General features: G+C 36.2%; 2 protein-coding genes across 2 annotated transcripts; one reads left to right on the top strand and one right to left on the bottom strand.

Moving 5' to 3' along the window:
* Positions 1–798: 798 nt before the first annotated feature.
* On the top strand, positions 799–8,156 carry LOC121774540 (disease resistance protein At4g27190-like). The gene is made up of 3 exons (XM_042171397.1): positions 799–3,671; positions 4,885–7,622; positions 7,873–8,156. Exons 1-2 carry the CDS (start codon positions 2,886–2,888, stop codon positions 7,558–7,560), a joined length of 3,462 nt encoding a protein of 1,153 aa, XP_042027331.1. The 5' UTR covers positions 799–2,885; the 3' UTR covers positions 7,561–7,622; positions 7,873–8,156.
* Positions 8,157–8,817: 661 nt separating this feature from the next.
* Positions 8,818–17,248, bottom strand: LOC121775532 (protein SUPPRESSOR OF npr1-1, CONSTITUTIVE 1-like). The gene is made up of 6 exons (XM_042172616.1): positions 17,167–17,248; positions 14,028–16,964; positions 11,388–13,393; positions 10,536–10,814; positions 9,508–9,767; positions 8,818–9,163 (listed from the first exon to the last, which is right to left on the bottom strand). Exons 2-3 carry the CDS (start codon positions 16,952–16,954, stop codon positions 11,455–11,457), a joined length of 4,866 nt encoding a protein of 1,621 aa, XP_042028550.1. The 5' UTR covers positions 16,955–16,964; positions 17,167–17,248; the 3' UTR covers positions 8,818–9,163; positions 9,508–9,767; positions 10,536–10,814; positions 11,388–11,454.
* Positions 17,249–19,466: the final 2,218 nt, after the last annotated feature.

Below are 19,466 nucleotides of genomic sequence, written 5' to 3'. Positions count from 1 at the left end.
ATTTATGCAATTTTATTTTGTGCGTGAAATGGAGAGAGTAAAATAAGAGAGAGAATAAAATAGAGAGAAATATATTTTTATGTTTAGTAATGTGTTATTTTAATTGGGACAAACTAAAATAGAAAGTGAATCATCTTCAATAGGACATGATACAATAAAAGTCAAACACTTAACTTTCTATTTATCAATAATAAAAAAAACACAACAGGACAATGTTCAACTCACAACATAACTATTTAACTAATTTACTTATGCCAAAATTAATATGATCATTATTTCATATCGTATTTTACAGGGGGAAAAAATAGAAACAGACTTTTTGGAATAATAATACATACGCCCTCCATCTCTTATAATTCGTCACCATCTGATCCAACTCAAGTTTTAAGAAATGTAATAGAAAGTTAGTTGAAAAAGTCAGTAGTAGGTGAATCCTACTTTTATACTATAAAAAATAGGTTAGAAAAGATGATTAATTTTATAATAAAATGTAAGTGGGAATGAGTTATTGGAGTATTAGTCCAATATCAAAAATGATAAAAATGAAAGATAATAAATTTTAAGTGACGGTATAAGTGAGGAGAAGTAATAAAAAGAGTTGCTGTCCAAGCTTTTAAAAGACTCAATTCACAATGAATAAATAAATAGTTGATGAGACGACCGACTCCAGCCATTGACTTTATTTTGCATTGAAAAAAAATCCTTCTTCCCATCACTTCAGATTGTTTGCTTTTTTGCAGATAAAGCAGGAGACTTTTCACTTGAAGAATTAGAGGTAAACCTTGATTTTTATTAATTAATCGCAACTTTACTTATTTTATCCTTATGAATTTTATGAGATGATGATTGATGTATGCCATCTGTTGTCAAATCTGAAGAATCTTGGATTTTGCTGGTAAATTTGTTAGGAATAAGATTTTGAATTTGAAGTTTGAGAAACTGATATGCTCTTTGATAATTGATCTTGTGCATCATTAAGCTAAAAAAGAGATATAATCCAGATTAATTTACTGGTTTCATCACTATTTGTTGAATGTGAACTAGCAGGAAAAGTTACTTGTGTGCAATATGATAAACGAAAAACTATGTGAATTATTTAATTGTTTTTTTTCTTGAATTGTTTGTTTATCCTGCAATTATCCTAAAGAGTTTGATTATAGAGAGAGAAAACATGATAGCCATTTTGCTTAGTCACTTTATAATTAGTAGTTAAAGTTTCAAAATGTATGAGTTTTAATCCAAAATGTATGAGTTTTAATCCAAAATGTATGAGTTTTTAACAAAATGCCCCTTAGCAACTTAAAATATAGTAATAAAAAATTTAAGTTACTAAAGCTACCATTCATATTTGACAAAGTTTATCTAGATACAGTTTAAAGTTAAGAGTTGGCTAATCACTACACCGTGCGTGGTTAATTGTTACAACAATATATTTTTTTAGCATTTAGCAGTTAATCGAACTGACTTGTTTGACTTTTTTGTATAGCAAATGGTTAGATTAACCAAATTGTGCTCACCATTAAACGAATTTTACTTTGAAAATACACTTAAGATTGTCTCATTTTAAATAAATATTTTAAGTAACAAAATTTAGTAGTAGTACCCTATTTGTCCTGCTGCACTTTGAGTTAATTTTTTTTTGTGGTCCCAGTTATGTCACTTAACTTTTTTGATAAAAAAATTAACATATATAATTACTCTTACTTTATTCTTTTACTTACTTTACTATTTCTTAAATTATTTATTTTATATCATCCTCTACTTTATTCTTTTCATTTAATTTTAAACTTACTGTGAGAAAAAAATGCCACAATTATATTGAATGGATATATGCATTCACTTTTCATCTCTAATGCTTAGAAAGTCTATCGTTGTCCCCCATCACCGATTTAAAAAGGTCTTAACCCCAAATTATGCTTCTTTGAAGTTCAACTATCACTACAAACGATGTTGTCACTAAAACCTATCTTCATACTTCCTAGTATGTGTGAGTTGACCAAGCGGTTGAGAACTTAATGCCTGAGGCTCTTAGGTTGGAGTCCTTTATAGCGTGACTTTTAAATTTAAATTCATTAATCTATAAAAAAAAACTAATCACGTGTTTTCGTACACTATTTATGGTCAACACAATACTCCATTCGTCTCATAAAAATATGTGCTCTTTCCATTTCCGTCCGTCCCATAAAAATATGGGCATTTCCATTTATGAAAAGTTGTCCTAACTCATTATCCATATACATCAATTTATATACAACTTATACCACTATGTCTCACCATTACAATTCATTTAAACACTAATAATAGTGTGAATCTCACTATCCACTATCACTACTTTAACTACCCTTCTCATCGTCTCTCTTATTTTACCAATTACATAATAGTGTGAATCTCACTACTTTACTCTCTCCACGTAAATTCTATACATATCATTTTCTTAATTTCCGTGCCGAAAAGAAATCCATCACATAAGATGCGACTGAGGGAGTATTATGTAGTAGAATATCTAAATACTTTTAGAAGAATTATTTGTATATAGAATTCTCTCTCTCTATATATATAGAATAAAATAATAGAGTAGAAAATTATAGAATTTTTGAGAAGTACCTATATATGGATGTGCTGTAACATTTGGCATAAGTTATTAGTTTGGCCAAATCTCCCCAGTCCTTTTATATTCACTCGACACCATTATACTTCTAAATATTTCCTCCAAACTACATTAATAGTCTCACATATATCTTATATTCCAATATAACTATATATGTCTCAGTCTTTAATATTTTTCTGCTAATTCTTATTTCATTTTATTTATTACATTTTCTATACATTAAGGTTTTTTTTGGCATCATGATGAATCTGCACCATCTGATATAAATTTTACTAGGATGGTTTATGAAGTTTCGAAACTGGTCTTGCTAGCCTCCTCAACAGGGTACGCACCTCTTAAAGACATGTTTTCATACATGATGGACAAGAAAGAATTTGTCAAAAATTTAGAAGATAATTTGACAAAGATGATTAGAGAGTTGGCCACATTTTATTCGAGGAAAGAAAAGGTTGACCGAAGGCTAGATACAGCCGTGTCTGAAGAAAAAAGTGGTGAATACGATGTGTTGGTTAAGCAAATGGAGTTTCATCATAAACGATACAATGAGTTTGTCAATAAGTATCAACGATATTGCCAGGATCTACCGAGTTTTGAGATCCACGATGTTTCGAGTGCAACAAAAGTGATGGACGTTGTGCAGGAAAGAAAGCCAACCATCAACACACGCAAGTTCTTCAAACTCGCAACACTTAGCAGGAAGATTAATGAGTTGCTTAATGAGATCTCTTTGGTTAGTGGTAAAATGGAACCTAGAAATGTGTTACGTGATAAACAAATCGAACCCGTTCAAGTGAAATATGATGATATTGATCTTCCTTCATCCAATGAATATGTTAACAAGGTTATAAGGTACCTCAACGAAGATGGAAACATACGAGTTGGCATTTTGGGTCCTATTGGGGTAGGAAAAACAACTATCATGAAAAAGTTGAATAATCAACTTAAACATTCTTCGACTTCTTCCCGTGGAATGACAATGATAACAAAATTTGATTTTGTTATTTGGATAGATTGTCATAAACAATATGGGGCAGAAGACGATGCTATTGAAGGGATTCAGGATGTGATGATACGATCCCACATCGGTTTCACACGAAAGTGTGGAATAGCATATAATAGGGAGTCAACCCTTTACCTTTGACCATGGTTTTGGATTAAGTTAGGGCTTCCTATCTTATATGCTTATCAATTTGGTGCGGTGAACGTGGATCCGGATGTCCTACGGAAAGGGGCTACCCGTAGGTGTGACCAAGGGGTGCCACCGAAGAAACGTGGGCCCGAAAGGAAAAAGGGCCGTAAAGCGGATGGTGGGCCCGTGGCGTGTGCCGTCCGTGGACGTCCGGTTTAAAAGAGGGATGGATTGATACGATCCCACATCGGTTTCACACGAAAGTGTGGAATAGCATATAATAGGGAGTCAACCCTTTACCTTTGACCATGGTTTTGGGTTAAGTTAGGGCTTCCTATCTTATATGCTTATCAATTTCAAATTGATAAGCATATAAGATAGGAAGCCCTAACTTAACCCAAAACCATGGTCAAAGGTAAAGGGTTGACTCCCTATTATATGCTATTCCACACTTTCGTGTGAAACCGATGTGGGATCGTATCAATCCATCCCTCTTTTAAACCGGACGTCCACGGACGGCACACGCCACGGGCCCACCATCCGCTTTACGGCCCTTTTTCCTTTCGGGCCCACGTTTCTTCGGTGGCACCCCTTGGTCACACCTACGGGTAGCCCCTTTCCGTAGGACATCCGGATCCACGTTCACCGCACCAAATTGATAAGCATATAAGATAGGAAGCCCTAACTTAACCCAAAACCATGGTCAAAGGTAAAGGGTTGACTCCCTATTATATGCTATTCCACACTTTCGTGTGAAACCGATGTGGGATCGTATCAATTCAAATTGATAAGCATATAAGATAGGAAGCCCTAACTTAACCCAAAACCATGGTCAAAGGTAAAGGGTTGACTCCCTATTATATGCTATTCCACACTTTCGTGTGAAACCGATGTGGGATCGTATCAATCCATCCCTCTTTTAAACCGGACGTCCACGGACGGCACACGCCACGGGCCCACCATCCGCTTTACGGCCCTTTTTCCTTTCGGGCCCACGTTTCTTCGGTGGCACCCCTTGGTCACACCTACGGGTAGCCCCTTTCCGTAGGACATCCGGATCCACGTTCACCGCACCAAATTGATAAGCATATAAGATAGGAAGCCCTAACTTAACCCAAAACCATGGTCAAAGGTAAAGGGTTGACTCCCTATTATATGCTATTCCACACTTTCGTGTGAAACCGATGTGGGATCGTATCATGTGATAATGAGACGACTAAAGCTAAAAGGGGAAGAAACAAATAGTATAGAACAGAATGCAGAAATCATTTCGAGTTTCCTTTGTGATAGAAAATATCTATTGTTGATTGATCAAGTGTCTTCAACTATCAACTTAGATGAAGTTGGAGCTCATAAAAACCACAAGTTGGGTAGAGTGGTACTTGCATCTAGTAACAAGAAAGTTATCTCACCTATGACCGATGAAGAGATTGAGATCAAGCCTCTATCAGACAATGATGCGATGAAACTCTTTTTAGAAGTTAACGGCAAGATTAATGACCCGCGCATCAAACTTATTGCGAGGAACATAGTAAAGTCATGTGGAGGGCTGCCATTGGTGATCAAGTTAGTAGCTTATCATTTAAAAGGGCAGAAAGATGAACAAGTGTGGAGTGATGTGAAGCGGATTCTGCAATCTGAAACAAAAGCTAAATTGCAAAAATTGGAAGGGGTCGGACATGCTTACAAGCTGGCATACGATAAATTAGAGACGAGTCATAAAAAGTGTCTTCTTTTTGTGACATTGTTTACAAGTGACCAAAAAATCTACAAAGATTATCTTGTAGAATGTTGGAATGCTGAGAGATTTCTTGAATTAGATGTTCCGGAACTTAGGGCTGCACGAGAGCGTGGAGCAACAACTTTGAGAGAGCTAACAGATCAATATCTGCTGGAAAATCACTCAGACAAGCATGTTAAGATGCCGGAATACTTCAGAAGAGTGGCTGTTGAGCAGGAGTATCCGGGTGAAAACAATTGCATAAGTTGGATGCCACAAAAGAATCAACCCCTTACTGATGAAACCTGGAGGATGACTAGAAGGATGTCGCTGATCCGTTGTAAGTCCAAACTACCCAACAAACCAATAAGTGATAACATGTCAACATTACTAATGCAATGTTATCGCGATTTGGTGACACTTGGGGATAAGTTCTTTGAGAACATGCAAAAGCTTCTCATTTTGGACTTGCACAAAGCAAATATAGAATCACTTCCGACTTCTATCACTAGTTTGGTGAGTCTCAGATGTTTATATCTGAATGATTGTCGTCTACTTGCTAAGTTACCTCCAAAAGTCGAAAAGTTGAAGAAGCTTGAACTCATTGACATTCGAGGAACTTCAATTCGCTCGTTGCCCAGTGAAATTGGCGATATGATTCACTTAAGGTGCTTGCGAATTTCATTTGGCCAAACAGGGTGCAACCGCAATGGGAAATGTAAGGAGGTAGAAATGACGATTCCTCATAATATCATCAGTCGTCTTCATCGGCTTGAAGAGTTGACCATTGAGGCAGGTTGTTGCAATCAAACTTGGAATAGTATTGTCGAGCAAATAGTCATAGAGGCTGTATGTTTGGAAAAGTTGAGTACTCTTAACCTTCACTTCCCAAATGTGACTACTCTGAAACTATTTGTTGCTGAGAGCAAATCTCTCAAAAATACCGACACACACTGGAGTACGAACACTTTAAGGTCATTTAATATTTCTGTTGGTTGCTCTGATACAAGACATCCGTATGGTCCGGAAATATCTGGAATTTCACCGGAAAGACAGTTGAGATTCTCCACTGGTGAAGAAATTACTTCAGTGAAAGAAATACTGAAACAGGCAAGCTCATTCGAACTAGTTGATCATGGGGGTGTAGGGAGCTTGAGTGACTTTAACTTGAGAAATGCCGAGACACTAAAAGTTTGTGTTGTGGAAGGATGTAGGAATATGACAAGTGTTGTGGATGGTTCTAGAATCCTTGAGATACAAATGGAAATTACAGAAGAATCTGATTGTGCTATGCTTCAGTGTTTGGAGAAACTATATTTGTTTGAACTTAAAACACTGCAGTCTATTTGGAGTGGACCGGTTTGTTCAGGAAGCCTTGCAAACTTGAAGGAACTTACACTATTTGGTTGTTCGAAGTTGACTACAATTCTCAATCTTGAACAAGCGGGGGCTCTTTTAAGCTTAGAGTATGTCAAAGTTGAGAACTGTTCCGAGGTTGTTGAGATCATTAATGAAAATATTGTTGTTGACAACAATCTTGATCTATCTAATATGCTAAACAAGGTGAAGATTGTCGACCTAGTGGACTTGCCAAAGCTGCGAAGCATATGCAAGACTACTACGTTCATGGAATGGAGGTCACTGGTGAAAATTGCAATAATAAGTTGCAATGGATTGCGAGATATTCATTTGAGTTTGAGGAAGAAGTTGGAAACTATTGAGTGTGAAGAGAGTTGGTGGATTCAGTTGCCAGAGGAACAAAAGGAAAAAATTCTTCCTTATTGTCACTTCATTGTCATGGAACAAGAATCAGCTAATCGAGGCCGCCATGCAGGAGAGTCATCTGAACATGGAAGATCAACTGATCCTCTGACATCAAACGCCAGCGTTTCCAACAAGTGCAATGGTAAAGTACCTAGAAATGAAAACGAGCAGCTCATATCAAGCACAAGTTCTGGCACTCAGGGCATGCCGGAATTATCACATGGACCGGAGCATGTTATTCATGACTCAACAAACACCAATGCTCCAACCAACAAAGAAGCCTCGTCCCTTTCGGTGGGAAGATGTTCAAAATTGGATTTTTCAATATCCTCTCACTAGATATATTTTCCTAAACAGAGACGTTGATTGAGGAATCAGAGGAACTGTTCTAGCTAGTAAAGGTTAGTACTACAAGTTTTGGTGTTGAACATCTTGCTTTAGAAGATTAGTCCTTGTTTTTGAAGCATTACACATCTAAATTTTCGTCTTAAGCATCTAGTTAAATCTAGTTCATATTCCTATCCAAATCCATAGCGTTTACTTCTAATATATGCATAGTAGATCCTTGTTGAAATTAGCACTTATATGTAAGATCTATTGGGGTTACTTCATCTATATTTATCTTACGGTATATCTTTTCGTATCTTGTAGGTTTCTGGACTAGGGATGATGGTGTGCAGGATCTACTGAAAAGAGGAACTTTCTTTGCTTTTATTGGTGTTTTGAAGATAAAACTGAGAAATCTCAGATTTCATGTGGTGTGTACAAGTATATATGTAATCAATATGGATTGAAACTGTACTCTAGTTAAATATTCAGTTTGTTTGATTAATCTGATGCTTGATGTTGTTTTGTCCACACCTCAATTGAGAATTTCTGGATTTTGATTGTAATCCACACTTTATGGTCTTAGTTGTAAGTAAAGTTTGCTTCCACTGCCTGCTTCTTCTCAAATACTCTCGACTCTTCCATCTTCTTTTTCTTCTTATTACATGCATCCTTTAGAAAGGGCCAGTCTTAAATAGATTGTAGCTTCTTAGGGTAGTTTCCATGCTTTTCAGCAGTGATAACATGGCCAAGATACTCAATTTTTGGCTGCCCAAAGGCTCATTCTAATACTTCAGTTGCCTCTTCATGACTGCCGTTCGCTACCTGACTATCCACTACCTACTTCTCGAACCATCTCGACTCTTCCATCTTCTTCCTACTACATGTTAACACTTTGATGACAAGAAATTCTTTAACTTCATCACATTTATACAAACATGCCACAGCAATTCCATGTACTGTTTAACGCTACTATCAGATAATTTTTTCTGCAGATTTAGGATTGATTGAATGAATTTTGGTGCTATAAACTTTGGGAGGCAGTTTTAGAGAAAGACGGAACCAAAGATATAATATCAAATGAAATACTTAAACCAGAAAGAAGAAACTGCTACAGCAATTCCATGACCTAATTTCACATCCAATTTAGTCAGATTCATGACATAAAACACAGTAGTAATTCACTAAAAGCAAAAAATAATATTGCATACATTACAACTACCAATTTTACTCAAACAGATAATGTAGATAAATGAAATGAGAAAATCATTCAAGAAGAAGATAACAGTTTTACTTATTACAAGAAGATAACAGTTTTACTTATTACAAGAAGATAACAGTTTTACTTATTACAAGAAGATAACAGTTTCACTTACTGTAACATAAAAGATGATTGTTCAGTTTCTTGGAAGTCGAGCTTAGCTCCGGTAGGTAGCAAAGTACGAGCTTCCTTAACCTGGGAATGACATCGTCTTCGTATTTCACTTTCCTGTTTTCCTCATCAATTATTTTCCCCACGCCTTCACAATCCTCAACAACTTCTTCCAGGTTTGCAAGATATGGATGCATTGATTCCCAAATACGAATAGTATTTTTTTTCTAGCCTTTTCAGATTCTGTAAATGCAGCAAAATTACCTTTTGTTAAGTAAATCTTGATAATGTATGTGTATAAATGTCTTCACAATCTCGGCCGAGATTATTAGTTAGCAGAAAACATGCTAATGAAATAACGTAAAACATTGACTATATATGCAGTTATATTATGCCAAGACAAAAGTTTAAAATAACTTTTGATCATGCAGAATCTGCAGATACATCACAGATAAAAACTACGATAAACATCATGCAGGAATGGAATGAAAGGCATTCAATTACAGTGCATACACAAATTTTACTCATGCAGAATCTGCAGATAAATGAGAAAAAGCTTTCAATTAGAGTAATGCAGTTCCACTTACATTGATTGGCCACACAGATGGTCATCCGACTCCTTGAAATTCCAGCTTGTATTTCTTCGAATTGGTAAATTTGTAGTGCCATCAAAGCGCATTTGAACTTGGGGCAACCATAAACACTGATTTTTTCTTCTGACATTCGAACACCACAGCCAAAGCTAACCAGCTCCGGTAGGTAGCCAAGTACGATTTTTTTAACCTCGGAAGGAAAATGTCTTGGTTCTCCACATCCTTGCTTTCCTCTTCGATTATTTTCTCCACGCCTTCACAATATTAGATTTGTAAGAATTTACTCAGTTTCCATTTATGTGGTGTACAAATATGCAATAAATATGGATTGAAACTGCACCGTCACCGGTTAAATATTCTGTTTGTTGTTCGAATAATCGTGTTTGACATTCCTATCCAAGTGGCAGCTTTGCACTTTGCAAATCAGTTTGTTCTGTTATTCACAACTAAGAATACACCTTAATAGTGAATTAATGGATTTTATTGTAATTCACAGCTTATGGTCTTAGTTGTCAATAAATTACAATAAAGTGGCTACATAAGTAAGCTAAGACCATTAGCTAGTCTTAAGAGCTGAAATTGCAACCAAAATGCTACTTCGGTGGCAAGAAAATCTTGAACTTCATCACTATAATACAAACCTACATATACATATATATACTTACAAATATACTGTTTAATTCTACTATCAGCTATTTTTTCTGCAAATTTAGGATTGATTGAATGCAGTAAACTTTGGGAGGCAGAAAGACAGAACCAAAGATATTAAAATAAAAAATATCAAATGAAATACTTAAAGCGGAAAATAAGAAAATCCCACACGAATTCCATGACCTAATTAATTTCCCTTCCAATTTAGTCAGATTCATGACATAAAACTCAGCAGTGGTAATACACAAGACTTCATCACAATGACTAATATGTACTAAAACTAAAAGTAACATTGCCAACTACCAATTTTAATCATACAGGATAAAGGAAATGAGAAAATCATTGAAAGAGAAGATGATAGTTTAACTTACAATAACCAAAGAGATGACTGTTCACTTCCTTGGAAATCCAGCTTAGCTCCGGCAGGTAGCAAAGTACGAATTTCCTTAACCCGGGAAGGACATAGTCTTCTTACTTTCCTGCTGTCCTCATCAATTATTTTCTCCATGCCTTCACAATCCTCAACAACTTCCTCCAGGTCAGCAAGACACGGATGCATTGATTCCCAAAGTATGAATCATAGCTTTGGGCATATCTTGATACTACTAGAGAAAATCAAGTTTTACATTTTTTTCTAGCATTTTTAGATTCTGTAAACACAGCGAAATACCTTGCGTTAAGTAAATCTTAACAATGTTAGTGTATAAATGTCTTCACAGCCAATATTTTTTCTAAAAATTTTATCATGCCCAGTCGAGTATCCACTCGCAATAAACACATAAGTAATGGGGTGCTACACTAAATCTCTTGTAATCCCCTTTTTTACTTCACCTTCCCAAATCCCAATCCAAGTCCTACTACCATTATTTCACAAACTAAATTACATAGTTGAAAACTACATGTACTACTCCCTCCGTCCCATAGAAATAGGCTAATTGGGGATGACACGAGTTTTAATATGTAATTGGTAAAGTAAGAGAGGAGAAAAAGTAGTTTAAATAATGTAGTGGATGGTGGGGCCCATAAATGATAAAATAAAAGAGAGAAAGATTTCTATATATGGATATGGACTATTTTTATAGGATAGACATTCGGTCTATTGCTATGGGACAGAGGAAGTAAAATACAACGACAGCACGTACAGCTAAGACTTTTACTCGTGCTGAATCTGCAGACAAATGAAATGAAAAATCACTCAATTAGAATAATGTAGTTCCACTTACTTTAATCAAACAGATGATCATCCAACTCCTTGAAAGTCCAGCTTGCACTTCTTCAAAATTGGTGCCATTAAGGTTGTTTCAACTTGGGACAGCCATAAACACTGATTTTTTCTTCTGACATACGAATACTACAGCCAAAGCTAACCAGCTCCGGTAGGTAGGCAAGTATGAGTTTTCTTAACCTCGGAAGGACATTGTCTTGGTACTTCAAATTCTTGCTTTCCCCTTCGATTATTTTCACCATGCCTTCACAATCCTCAACAACAAGCTCCTCCAGGTTGGCAAGACATAGAAGCATTGATTCCCAAAATATGAATCGTAGCTTTGGACATGTCTTGATCATAAAATATTTAAGAGCTTCAAAGTTTCTCACAGGTATAGGTGCCTTGAAGATTCTCTTCAATCTACTTGCTTGTGACAATGGCTCCCAAATTTGCCTCAACTCCCATATAAAGTAGATTCCCAAATACTCTAGACATGGAAATGCACCTCTAGCATTTTTCTCATCCAAAATCACCTGCATTTTTGGACACTCTCGTATGATACAGAATTTCATGGACCGAAAACTAGAAATGTCGAATTCAGACAAGCTACGGATACCAGTGTGGTGATCCAAGTAGAATGCTGTGGCACGGGTGATAACACTTTTAATTAATGATGATGTCTTATCGGCATTAACATACCTCAAGCATCTCTCATGTTGACTGAACAGCGATTCCACTTCATCTGGGACCCGAGATACAATTCGCTTTACATCTTGGCCAACAGCAAATTCAAACTTACTTAAGCTCTGGTTATTCCATGAAGGGCTCGTTTCAATGAAATTTTCAAACATTTCTATTTCTGGAAAGTAGAAATGAAGGGAACTCAACATCTCCAGCTTGCTGATATCATTTATTATGCAGGCAACAGCTTCTGTCCATCGGTGATCTTCAGGGTGCACGCTAATGCTTAACGATTGTATTCCTTCCATCTCTGATAGAAAACTGGGAGAAACCAATTGACATGGCAAAAGCTCGTATTCACTTTCATCATCTGGTCCATAGAAGGATAGGTGCATTCTCTTCATATGATCAAGCTGACTGATTTCAGCGGGGAGGTCGTAGAGCTCAGTGCCAGAAAGATCAAGTACCTCCATTTTCTCGAGTTCTCCTATTTCAGGCGGAAGTTTTTCAATACAAATGCAGTTCCTCAACAGCAAAACTTTAAGCTTCGAAAGCTTGAAAAGTGAACTAGGTAATATCCTTATTTTGGTATCTGATAAGTCTAGAAAACGCAACTCAGGCATGTTGTCAAAAAACAAGGGATGAATGAGAGTTAAACGTCTGTTTCTCTGTAGGAATAGTACCAATGAATCAGGGTAGTCTGGCTTTAGAGGTAGCTCATGCAAGTGTTGCTCTACCAAATTAAGCACGGCATTCAGTGGGGAACTGTTATGTGGTGATAGTGATGGATAAGCTCCGATAAAGATAACGTGGTTATCAAATTTTAGAAGTATATCTTTATCCTCTAGAACAACCACATAAAGTTCTTTCTCTTGAAAATAAATAGGGCCGGTAACATTTTCTTCAAGATGCTTACTTCTTTCCGCAATTGTTGAAGTGAGTTCTTCCACATTTGATGAAATAAGTTCAGTTTCTTGTTGCTCATTCACTGCCAGAATTTCTCCATGGCACTCTTGTTCAACTCTCTGCGGTGAATAGAAGCCACTCATAGACATCTCTGTTTCGCTATCCCCTGAGACCACGCCCTCTTCTTCAATCTCTTCCGCAAATTGCTGCTTGGTTTCGTGTCCTGAAAGCGATGAAGGATTTGAGCCAGCCGCGGAATCCATTGAAATCACCCTATCCAGCATATAGGAGGACTCTTCAATAAAAATCTCTGTGTGCGGCTTACTTTCTGAAGCGGATATTGGCTCACTTCCTAGACTTACTACACGACTTTCAGCAACATTTTCCTTCTGCGGGTCAACTGCCGGGAAGGTTATGACAGAACCATTTGTGGAACTTGCAAAAGAAGCAAAAATTGACTGTCATTTTATATTCTTGCAGTATATACCAATAAATATATTGGCTTAATATCATACAAATATACAAATGCAGGTTTTTGCCTTTTCCTAATTAAAAGCATGTTTAGTTTTACATTACAAACCAAGCTGCATAAATATTTGTGAGAATCGGTTTTAGCAGAATTTTCCATGAGACCAATCAATATTCATTCATACATTTGATTTAAAAGAATGAGATATTTTAATACCAAAATAACACCAAATAATACTACTATATGTTAACTTTTATAAAACACTTCTAACCTGAACTTCACACATAAAGGTAAGGTACGAGCTAAATATTGAAATAAAGATATTATAGGCATATCAAAGTTGTAAGCACACATTTTGTGATAGTATTGTGATTTCTTTGTGCTTCAATTAAGGGATTGTCCTCAAAGGTCCTCATAAAATAAGTACTGGTGTGGCCCAATTATCTGTTTTCTTAATTTAAAATAAACACTATCTAAGACATAAAAGTTCTGAGTTATTGAAGTAAAGACTCTATTGAAGTAAGACACTATGATAATTATAACTTGCTTTAATCAAACTATACTTGTTTTCCTAAGGAAAGCATGAAAACCAATACTTACTCGCAAACTTGGATGATGAGATGGGGAATGTTGTGCCACTCAGAATCAATGCGTAATTCCATACAATCTTTAATAAGCAAGAATCGTAATTTAGTGAGGTGCTTTGATGCATTGTCGGAGGGTAGACGCCTTAACTTTTTGCAGTTGATTAGATTGAGCTCCTCTAGAGATGAGAGTTTCCCAAACCAATGGGGCAATTCTTCAACCCCTAAATTCTCTAAAACTAACCAGGAAAGAGCATTTAGATACTGAATATAACTTGGCACCCAATTCCAATTTACCACCCCTCTTAATTTTAACAAACTAAGTGAGTTCCAACATCCTTGCAATATGTCATCCACAGTGTCTTTAATGTCAACACTAGTCTCCCTTGACCACTCCTCACTAACATCAATCCTTAATTTCCACAAGCTGTCCAATGTCCAACTCATATCATTACGAGAAGCCCAAAGTTTAGGAGTACCAACGATTCTCAGTTCTTTGAGACGAGTTGATTCTGAGAGGCAGGCAATCACCATTGGCAGGTTCCTTAGGCTAGTTAGTTCGACCAGTGAGAGATACTGGAGAGTCGAGGCCCATGACTCTATCATTTGATGTGGCAACATCATCAGCTTTCCACACAATCCAATACTCAGCCTACGGAGGATCCCTATTGACTGCCCTCTGCCTCGTAGACTCCCTATCCACCTCAGATTTGGACAACTCCAAATAAACAAGTCCTCTAGATAATTTAGGGTGTGCAACCCATCTGGTAATTCTCTCAACTTGGGACATCCATTAATCCATAACTTCGAGAGATTCTGATTTTCATAGAATAACCCATATGGGAGGTTTTCCAATCTCTCTAATTCTTCTATATGGAGTGACATTAAATCATAGAATGAAGAATCTATGGACCTCACCTTCTTTAATCCTTTCAAATAAATATATTTGAGATTTGGCAAGTGTTCCATCGTCGGGATTATCTTGCATTCTTGGCAACATGAGAGTGTTATCTGTATCAAGCTGTTAAGTGGTACCCAAGAACCTTGAGGTTTATCTCGTATTGCCATCTTTAAAGTCCAAGATGGAAATCTTTTTCCTTTGAATCCTCTAATCTCCAACTTCTTGAGGTTTGGGTGAGGTTGAAGGCCTTCCAAAACACTCTCATCATTTCTTTCACCTTCTCCAGATTCAGTCCATACAAACCTTAAATCAATTAAGCCTGGCTTCTCAAAAATATGTGCTTTTTCTGCCTCTTCCTTGTCAAGCACCTTCTCCAGATTAAGAATCTCTAGTTCTCCATTGAGATTCTTCAAACTTCCGAGCTCTTCAATCCGATAGCCCTTGTTGTCGCCCACTGTGAAGTGTGTTAGTGTTCGAAGACAAGTTAATCTCCCAATCTCAGCAGGCAACTCTACATGAGGCTGGATATAAAGATTTCGTAAGTTAATCAAGTACTTCAATGTACTTGGCAGTTTCCTCGAGCATCCACTCTTTGCACTTAATGTTTGCAAGTGATGGAGTTCACCAATCCAATCCGGCAATTTAACAATTGATGTATGTGAAATATTAAGCTTTCTCAAATGTATCAACTCCCTAATTGATTCGGGTAACTCTTTAACTCCATCACTCTTAAGACTAAGAACATGAAGACATTCAAAATCTGCGAAGTTGGTATCAGAAATTTCACATTCAAAGATTAGTGTACACACATGTTTTGCCACTTGTTTCGGGATAGGATTTGGTTTGTCTCCGAAACTGTAGATCATGTGTCGAACTTGGCCTATGAAATCTACATAATCAGGTGAACCCAAAAGAGAATGTGCAAGATCATGCACAAGATTTTGCATCACACAACTTTTCACATTTCCATAATCATCCCTCTCTTCAACCTGCAAAAAGGAGTTGCGTAGAAGTACATTAAAAAACTTGTTTCCCACAGACTCCATGTCATTTCTTTGATCGGGTTGAAGAAACCCTTCTGCCATCCACAGCTCAATCAGTTCTCGCTTCTCCATTTTCTCACCTTTAGGGAAAATCGAACTATATAGGAAGCACTTCTTGAGTGATGGAGAAGACAAATGATCAAAGCTCAATTTCAATATTTTTGAGACATCTTCACAACTTTCACCATCAGAAAGCCAATTTTTATTGATGAGGCGCCACTCTCTTTCGGACTTACTCCAAAGCAATCCCCCAACTACATTGGCAGCTAAGGGCAACCCATGACATCTTTTTGCTATCCTTCTTCCAATGAATTCTAAACTTGATGGAACATTTCCGTCTCCAAAAGTTTTGGTTTTGATTATAGACCAACAGTCTTCATCAGATAAGTTACTTAGTGAATGTATATAAAGCGGCTTCAATTTCAAAGCAACCTCTTCATTTCTAGTAGTAATGATAATGCCATTTCCCTTAACAGAAGTAACTCCCATTATGGAAATGATAAAGTCTTTCAAGATAATATGATTACAAACATCATCAAAAACAAGAAGACAAGTTTTACCAATCAAAGCTCCTTGAATCTGTTGCAACAGAACTTCCTGATCCTCAAATCCGTCACTCATATGTGAAGGCAACGCTGAGAGGAATTTCTGTAAAAGAACGATTGAATCAGAGCACTGAGAAACACACACCCAAATGAGTAATTCAAATCGAGCCTTCGTCGTTTCATGACTGAGGAATTTCCTAGTTAAGGATGTCTTCCCAATGCCAGCCGTTCCGACAATTGCAAGGGCTGACACCTTCTGCTCCTCGCTCCCAGAAAAAAACTCAACTATATCAGACAAGACATCATCTTTTCCAATAAAAATTGGATCAAGGGTGAATGAATCAGCTTCGGGAGCTGCAGGTGCATTAATAACCATGCCTTGAAGGCCGATCTGGGCCCTTATGTTTATAGATTTCCTTTGGTTTTTTATATACTTGTCCTTGGGTGTCTTCATGTTGACTTTCCTGTGGAAAATATGATAGATTAGATTATCCAAAACATTTTAGAGTTTTGTTAACCATTTCTTGACAGCATCTTGGGAGATAGACTTGTTCTCGGCATCGTTCAAGTGACATTGTTCATACTGTAGCTACTGCAAATATTTTGAGAAATTGCAAATAAATCCGTTGTTATTTACGTAATTGCTTGTAAGGAAAGACAACATACCTGGACGAGGACGATGATGTCGGAGGAAGGATGAATTTTTGGAGAAGAAACAAGAAGACTAATTTCTGGGGGTAGCAGGAATCTAGAAGAAGACAATGTAGTTTAAAAGCGAGAAATTTTAGAATAAGGGGTTAAATTAGGGGTTAAATTCGCTGACGTTTCGAGATTCAATTCGCTGACCTTTCGTACTTCAGGAGAGGCATGCGTATTCTTCAAAATAAAAAATTTATCTTTATCTTATTTATATTCTTTTTTAATATTATTTCCTCTAACAATTTATCAATTTCCTAAATTATCCCCTCCAAATTTTTAACTAAAGAGCCAAGCCGACAGCCTTTCCAATCCACTCAATTCCTATCTGAACAAGGAGATATTTATGACTAATTTGTAAGTGTTAGTGAGCAAAGTAGTAGGTAAAAATGGTGAACTAGAAGCAAAATAAGATAGCTGGAGAAAGAGATAGTAAGACCTAATTGTACACTCAATCAACTTTAAAGTCTTTATGAGGAAATAATATTGATAAATGATTAGAGAGAAATAATATTAAAAAAGAACATAAATAAGATAAGATATCATAAATCCCTTATTCTGAATAATATGCATGCTTCGATCCCAAATTACGAAAGGTCTGCGAATTGAATCCCAAATTACGAAAGGTCAGCGAATTGAACCCCTTATTCCGAAATTTCTCTTTAAAATTTCCTCCTCGATCTCCTGCTACATACACACGAATATTAATGGACCCTACCATCAATTAAAGTGTATTTTAAATGAGTTTTATTAAATTATAATTAAAGTTGTTTATGGAATTTCAATGAAGTATATTTAATTTATATTTAAGTAGTTAGGTTTATTTCATTACTCCTTCCGTTCAGCCAAATGTTTTATTTTTCATTTTTTCGTCCGTTCACTAATAAATGTCTCATTTCACTTTTATTAATTTTGGTAAGTGGACTGTATATTCCACTAACTTATTTCATTCACATTTTATTAGTATAAAATATAGATATAAGACTCACATTCCACTAACTTTTTTTATCCATGTTCTTTCACATAATCAAACAATTTCATAAAATCATGAACGGAGGGAGTTGTATTTAGGTTAATTAATTTAGTTTTCATAAACGGATTAATGTCTTAAATAAGAAGCCATTTTATGTTTGCAAACTTATCAATTTAAATAAATATTTTGTGATATAGTACATAATACTAGTATGAAAATAAATGAAAAAGAAAAAAGAAAGAAATCGAGATTATGTAAATTAATTAATGTAATAATTAAAGTGTGTGAGTTTATATTCCTTTCGTCCAAAAAAAATAGTGTATCCATGAAAAAATGGTCTCATTTCAAAAATGAAACTTTCTCTAATTTTTATCCACTCTTTATCCATGTCTCTTACTTTTTCTCTTTCTATCTTCTACTCTATCTAATTTACCTCTTTTCTCTCTTACTTTATACTTCATCTGTTCTACAATAAGAGTCACACTTTGTCATTTTGGGTCGTTCTACAATAAGAGTCACACTTCATTTTTATCATAAATGGTAAGTAGGTCTCACATTCCACTAACTCACTTCACTCACATTTTATTATAAAACTAATATAAAAAAATGGGTCTCATAAGTCCACCCCTAACATATAAAGTAGATTCCCACGTTCCACTATCAGTACGATGATCCAAGTAGAATGCTGTGGCACGGGTGATGACACTTAGAGCATCCACAACCGTGCTCTAGCCAGCGGCACGGTTGTGGGCCCGGGCGGTACTATTCATGCCTGCTCTCTGGCAAGAGCACAACACTCACAACTGTGCTCTTCCGCAAGGACGAGCACAATTAATTTAAAATTCAATTAAACAATAACATTTCCATAATATTAAAATTCATTTAAAAACCACAATAAATATTACAAATGACAAATAAAATTAAACATTACATAATTAAAATCCTAAAAATGAAAAATTACATAATTAAAATCCTAAAAATTAAAAATTACATAATTAAAATCCTAAAAATTAAAAAAACCACTACTCGTTGCCGAATTTCGCCCACATGTGGTTGATTAGGTCTTCTTGTAGTTGATTGTGGATTCGAGTATCGCGCATTGTGTGTCTTGTCTCGATCCTCTGGCCAACCGTCGTATGCTCGCCTCGGCGTGGGGGAGACCTCGCTGTTGAGCTTCCGGCTTCGTCCTCGTCGTAGAAGCTAGCCGCCCTGGGCCCTTCGTCGGCTATAATCATGTTGTGTAATATAATACACTTGAACATGATGTCGGCGATATTATTCACGTACCACAGCCGAG

Source organism: Salvia splendens, chromosome 17 (genome assembly GCF_004379255.2).
Source record: "Salvia splendens isolate huo1 chromosome 17, SspV2, whole genome shotgun sequence".
NCBI classification, from domain to species: Eukaryota; Viridiplantae; Streptophyta; class Magnoliopsida; order Lamiales; family Lamiaceae; genus Salvia; species Salvia splendens.
The sequence above is the reverse complement of the archived record's forward strand: the minus strand, read 5'-3'. Positions and strand labels throughout refer to the sequence as shown.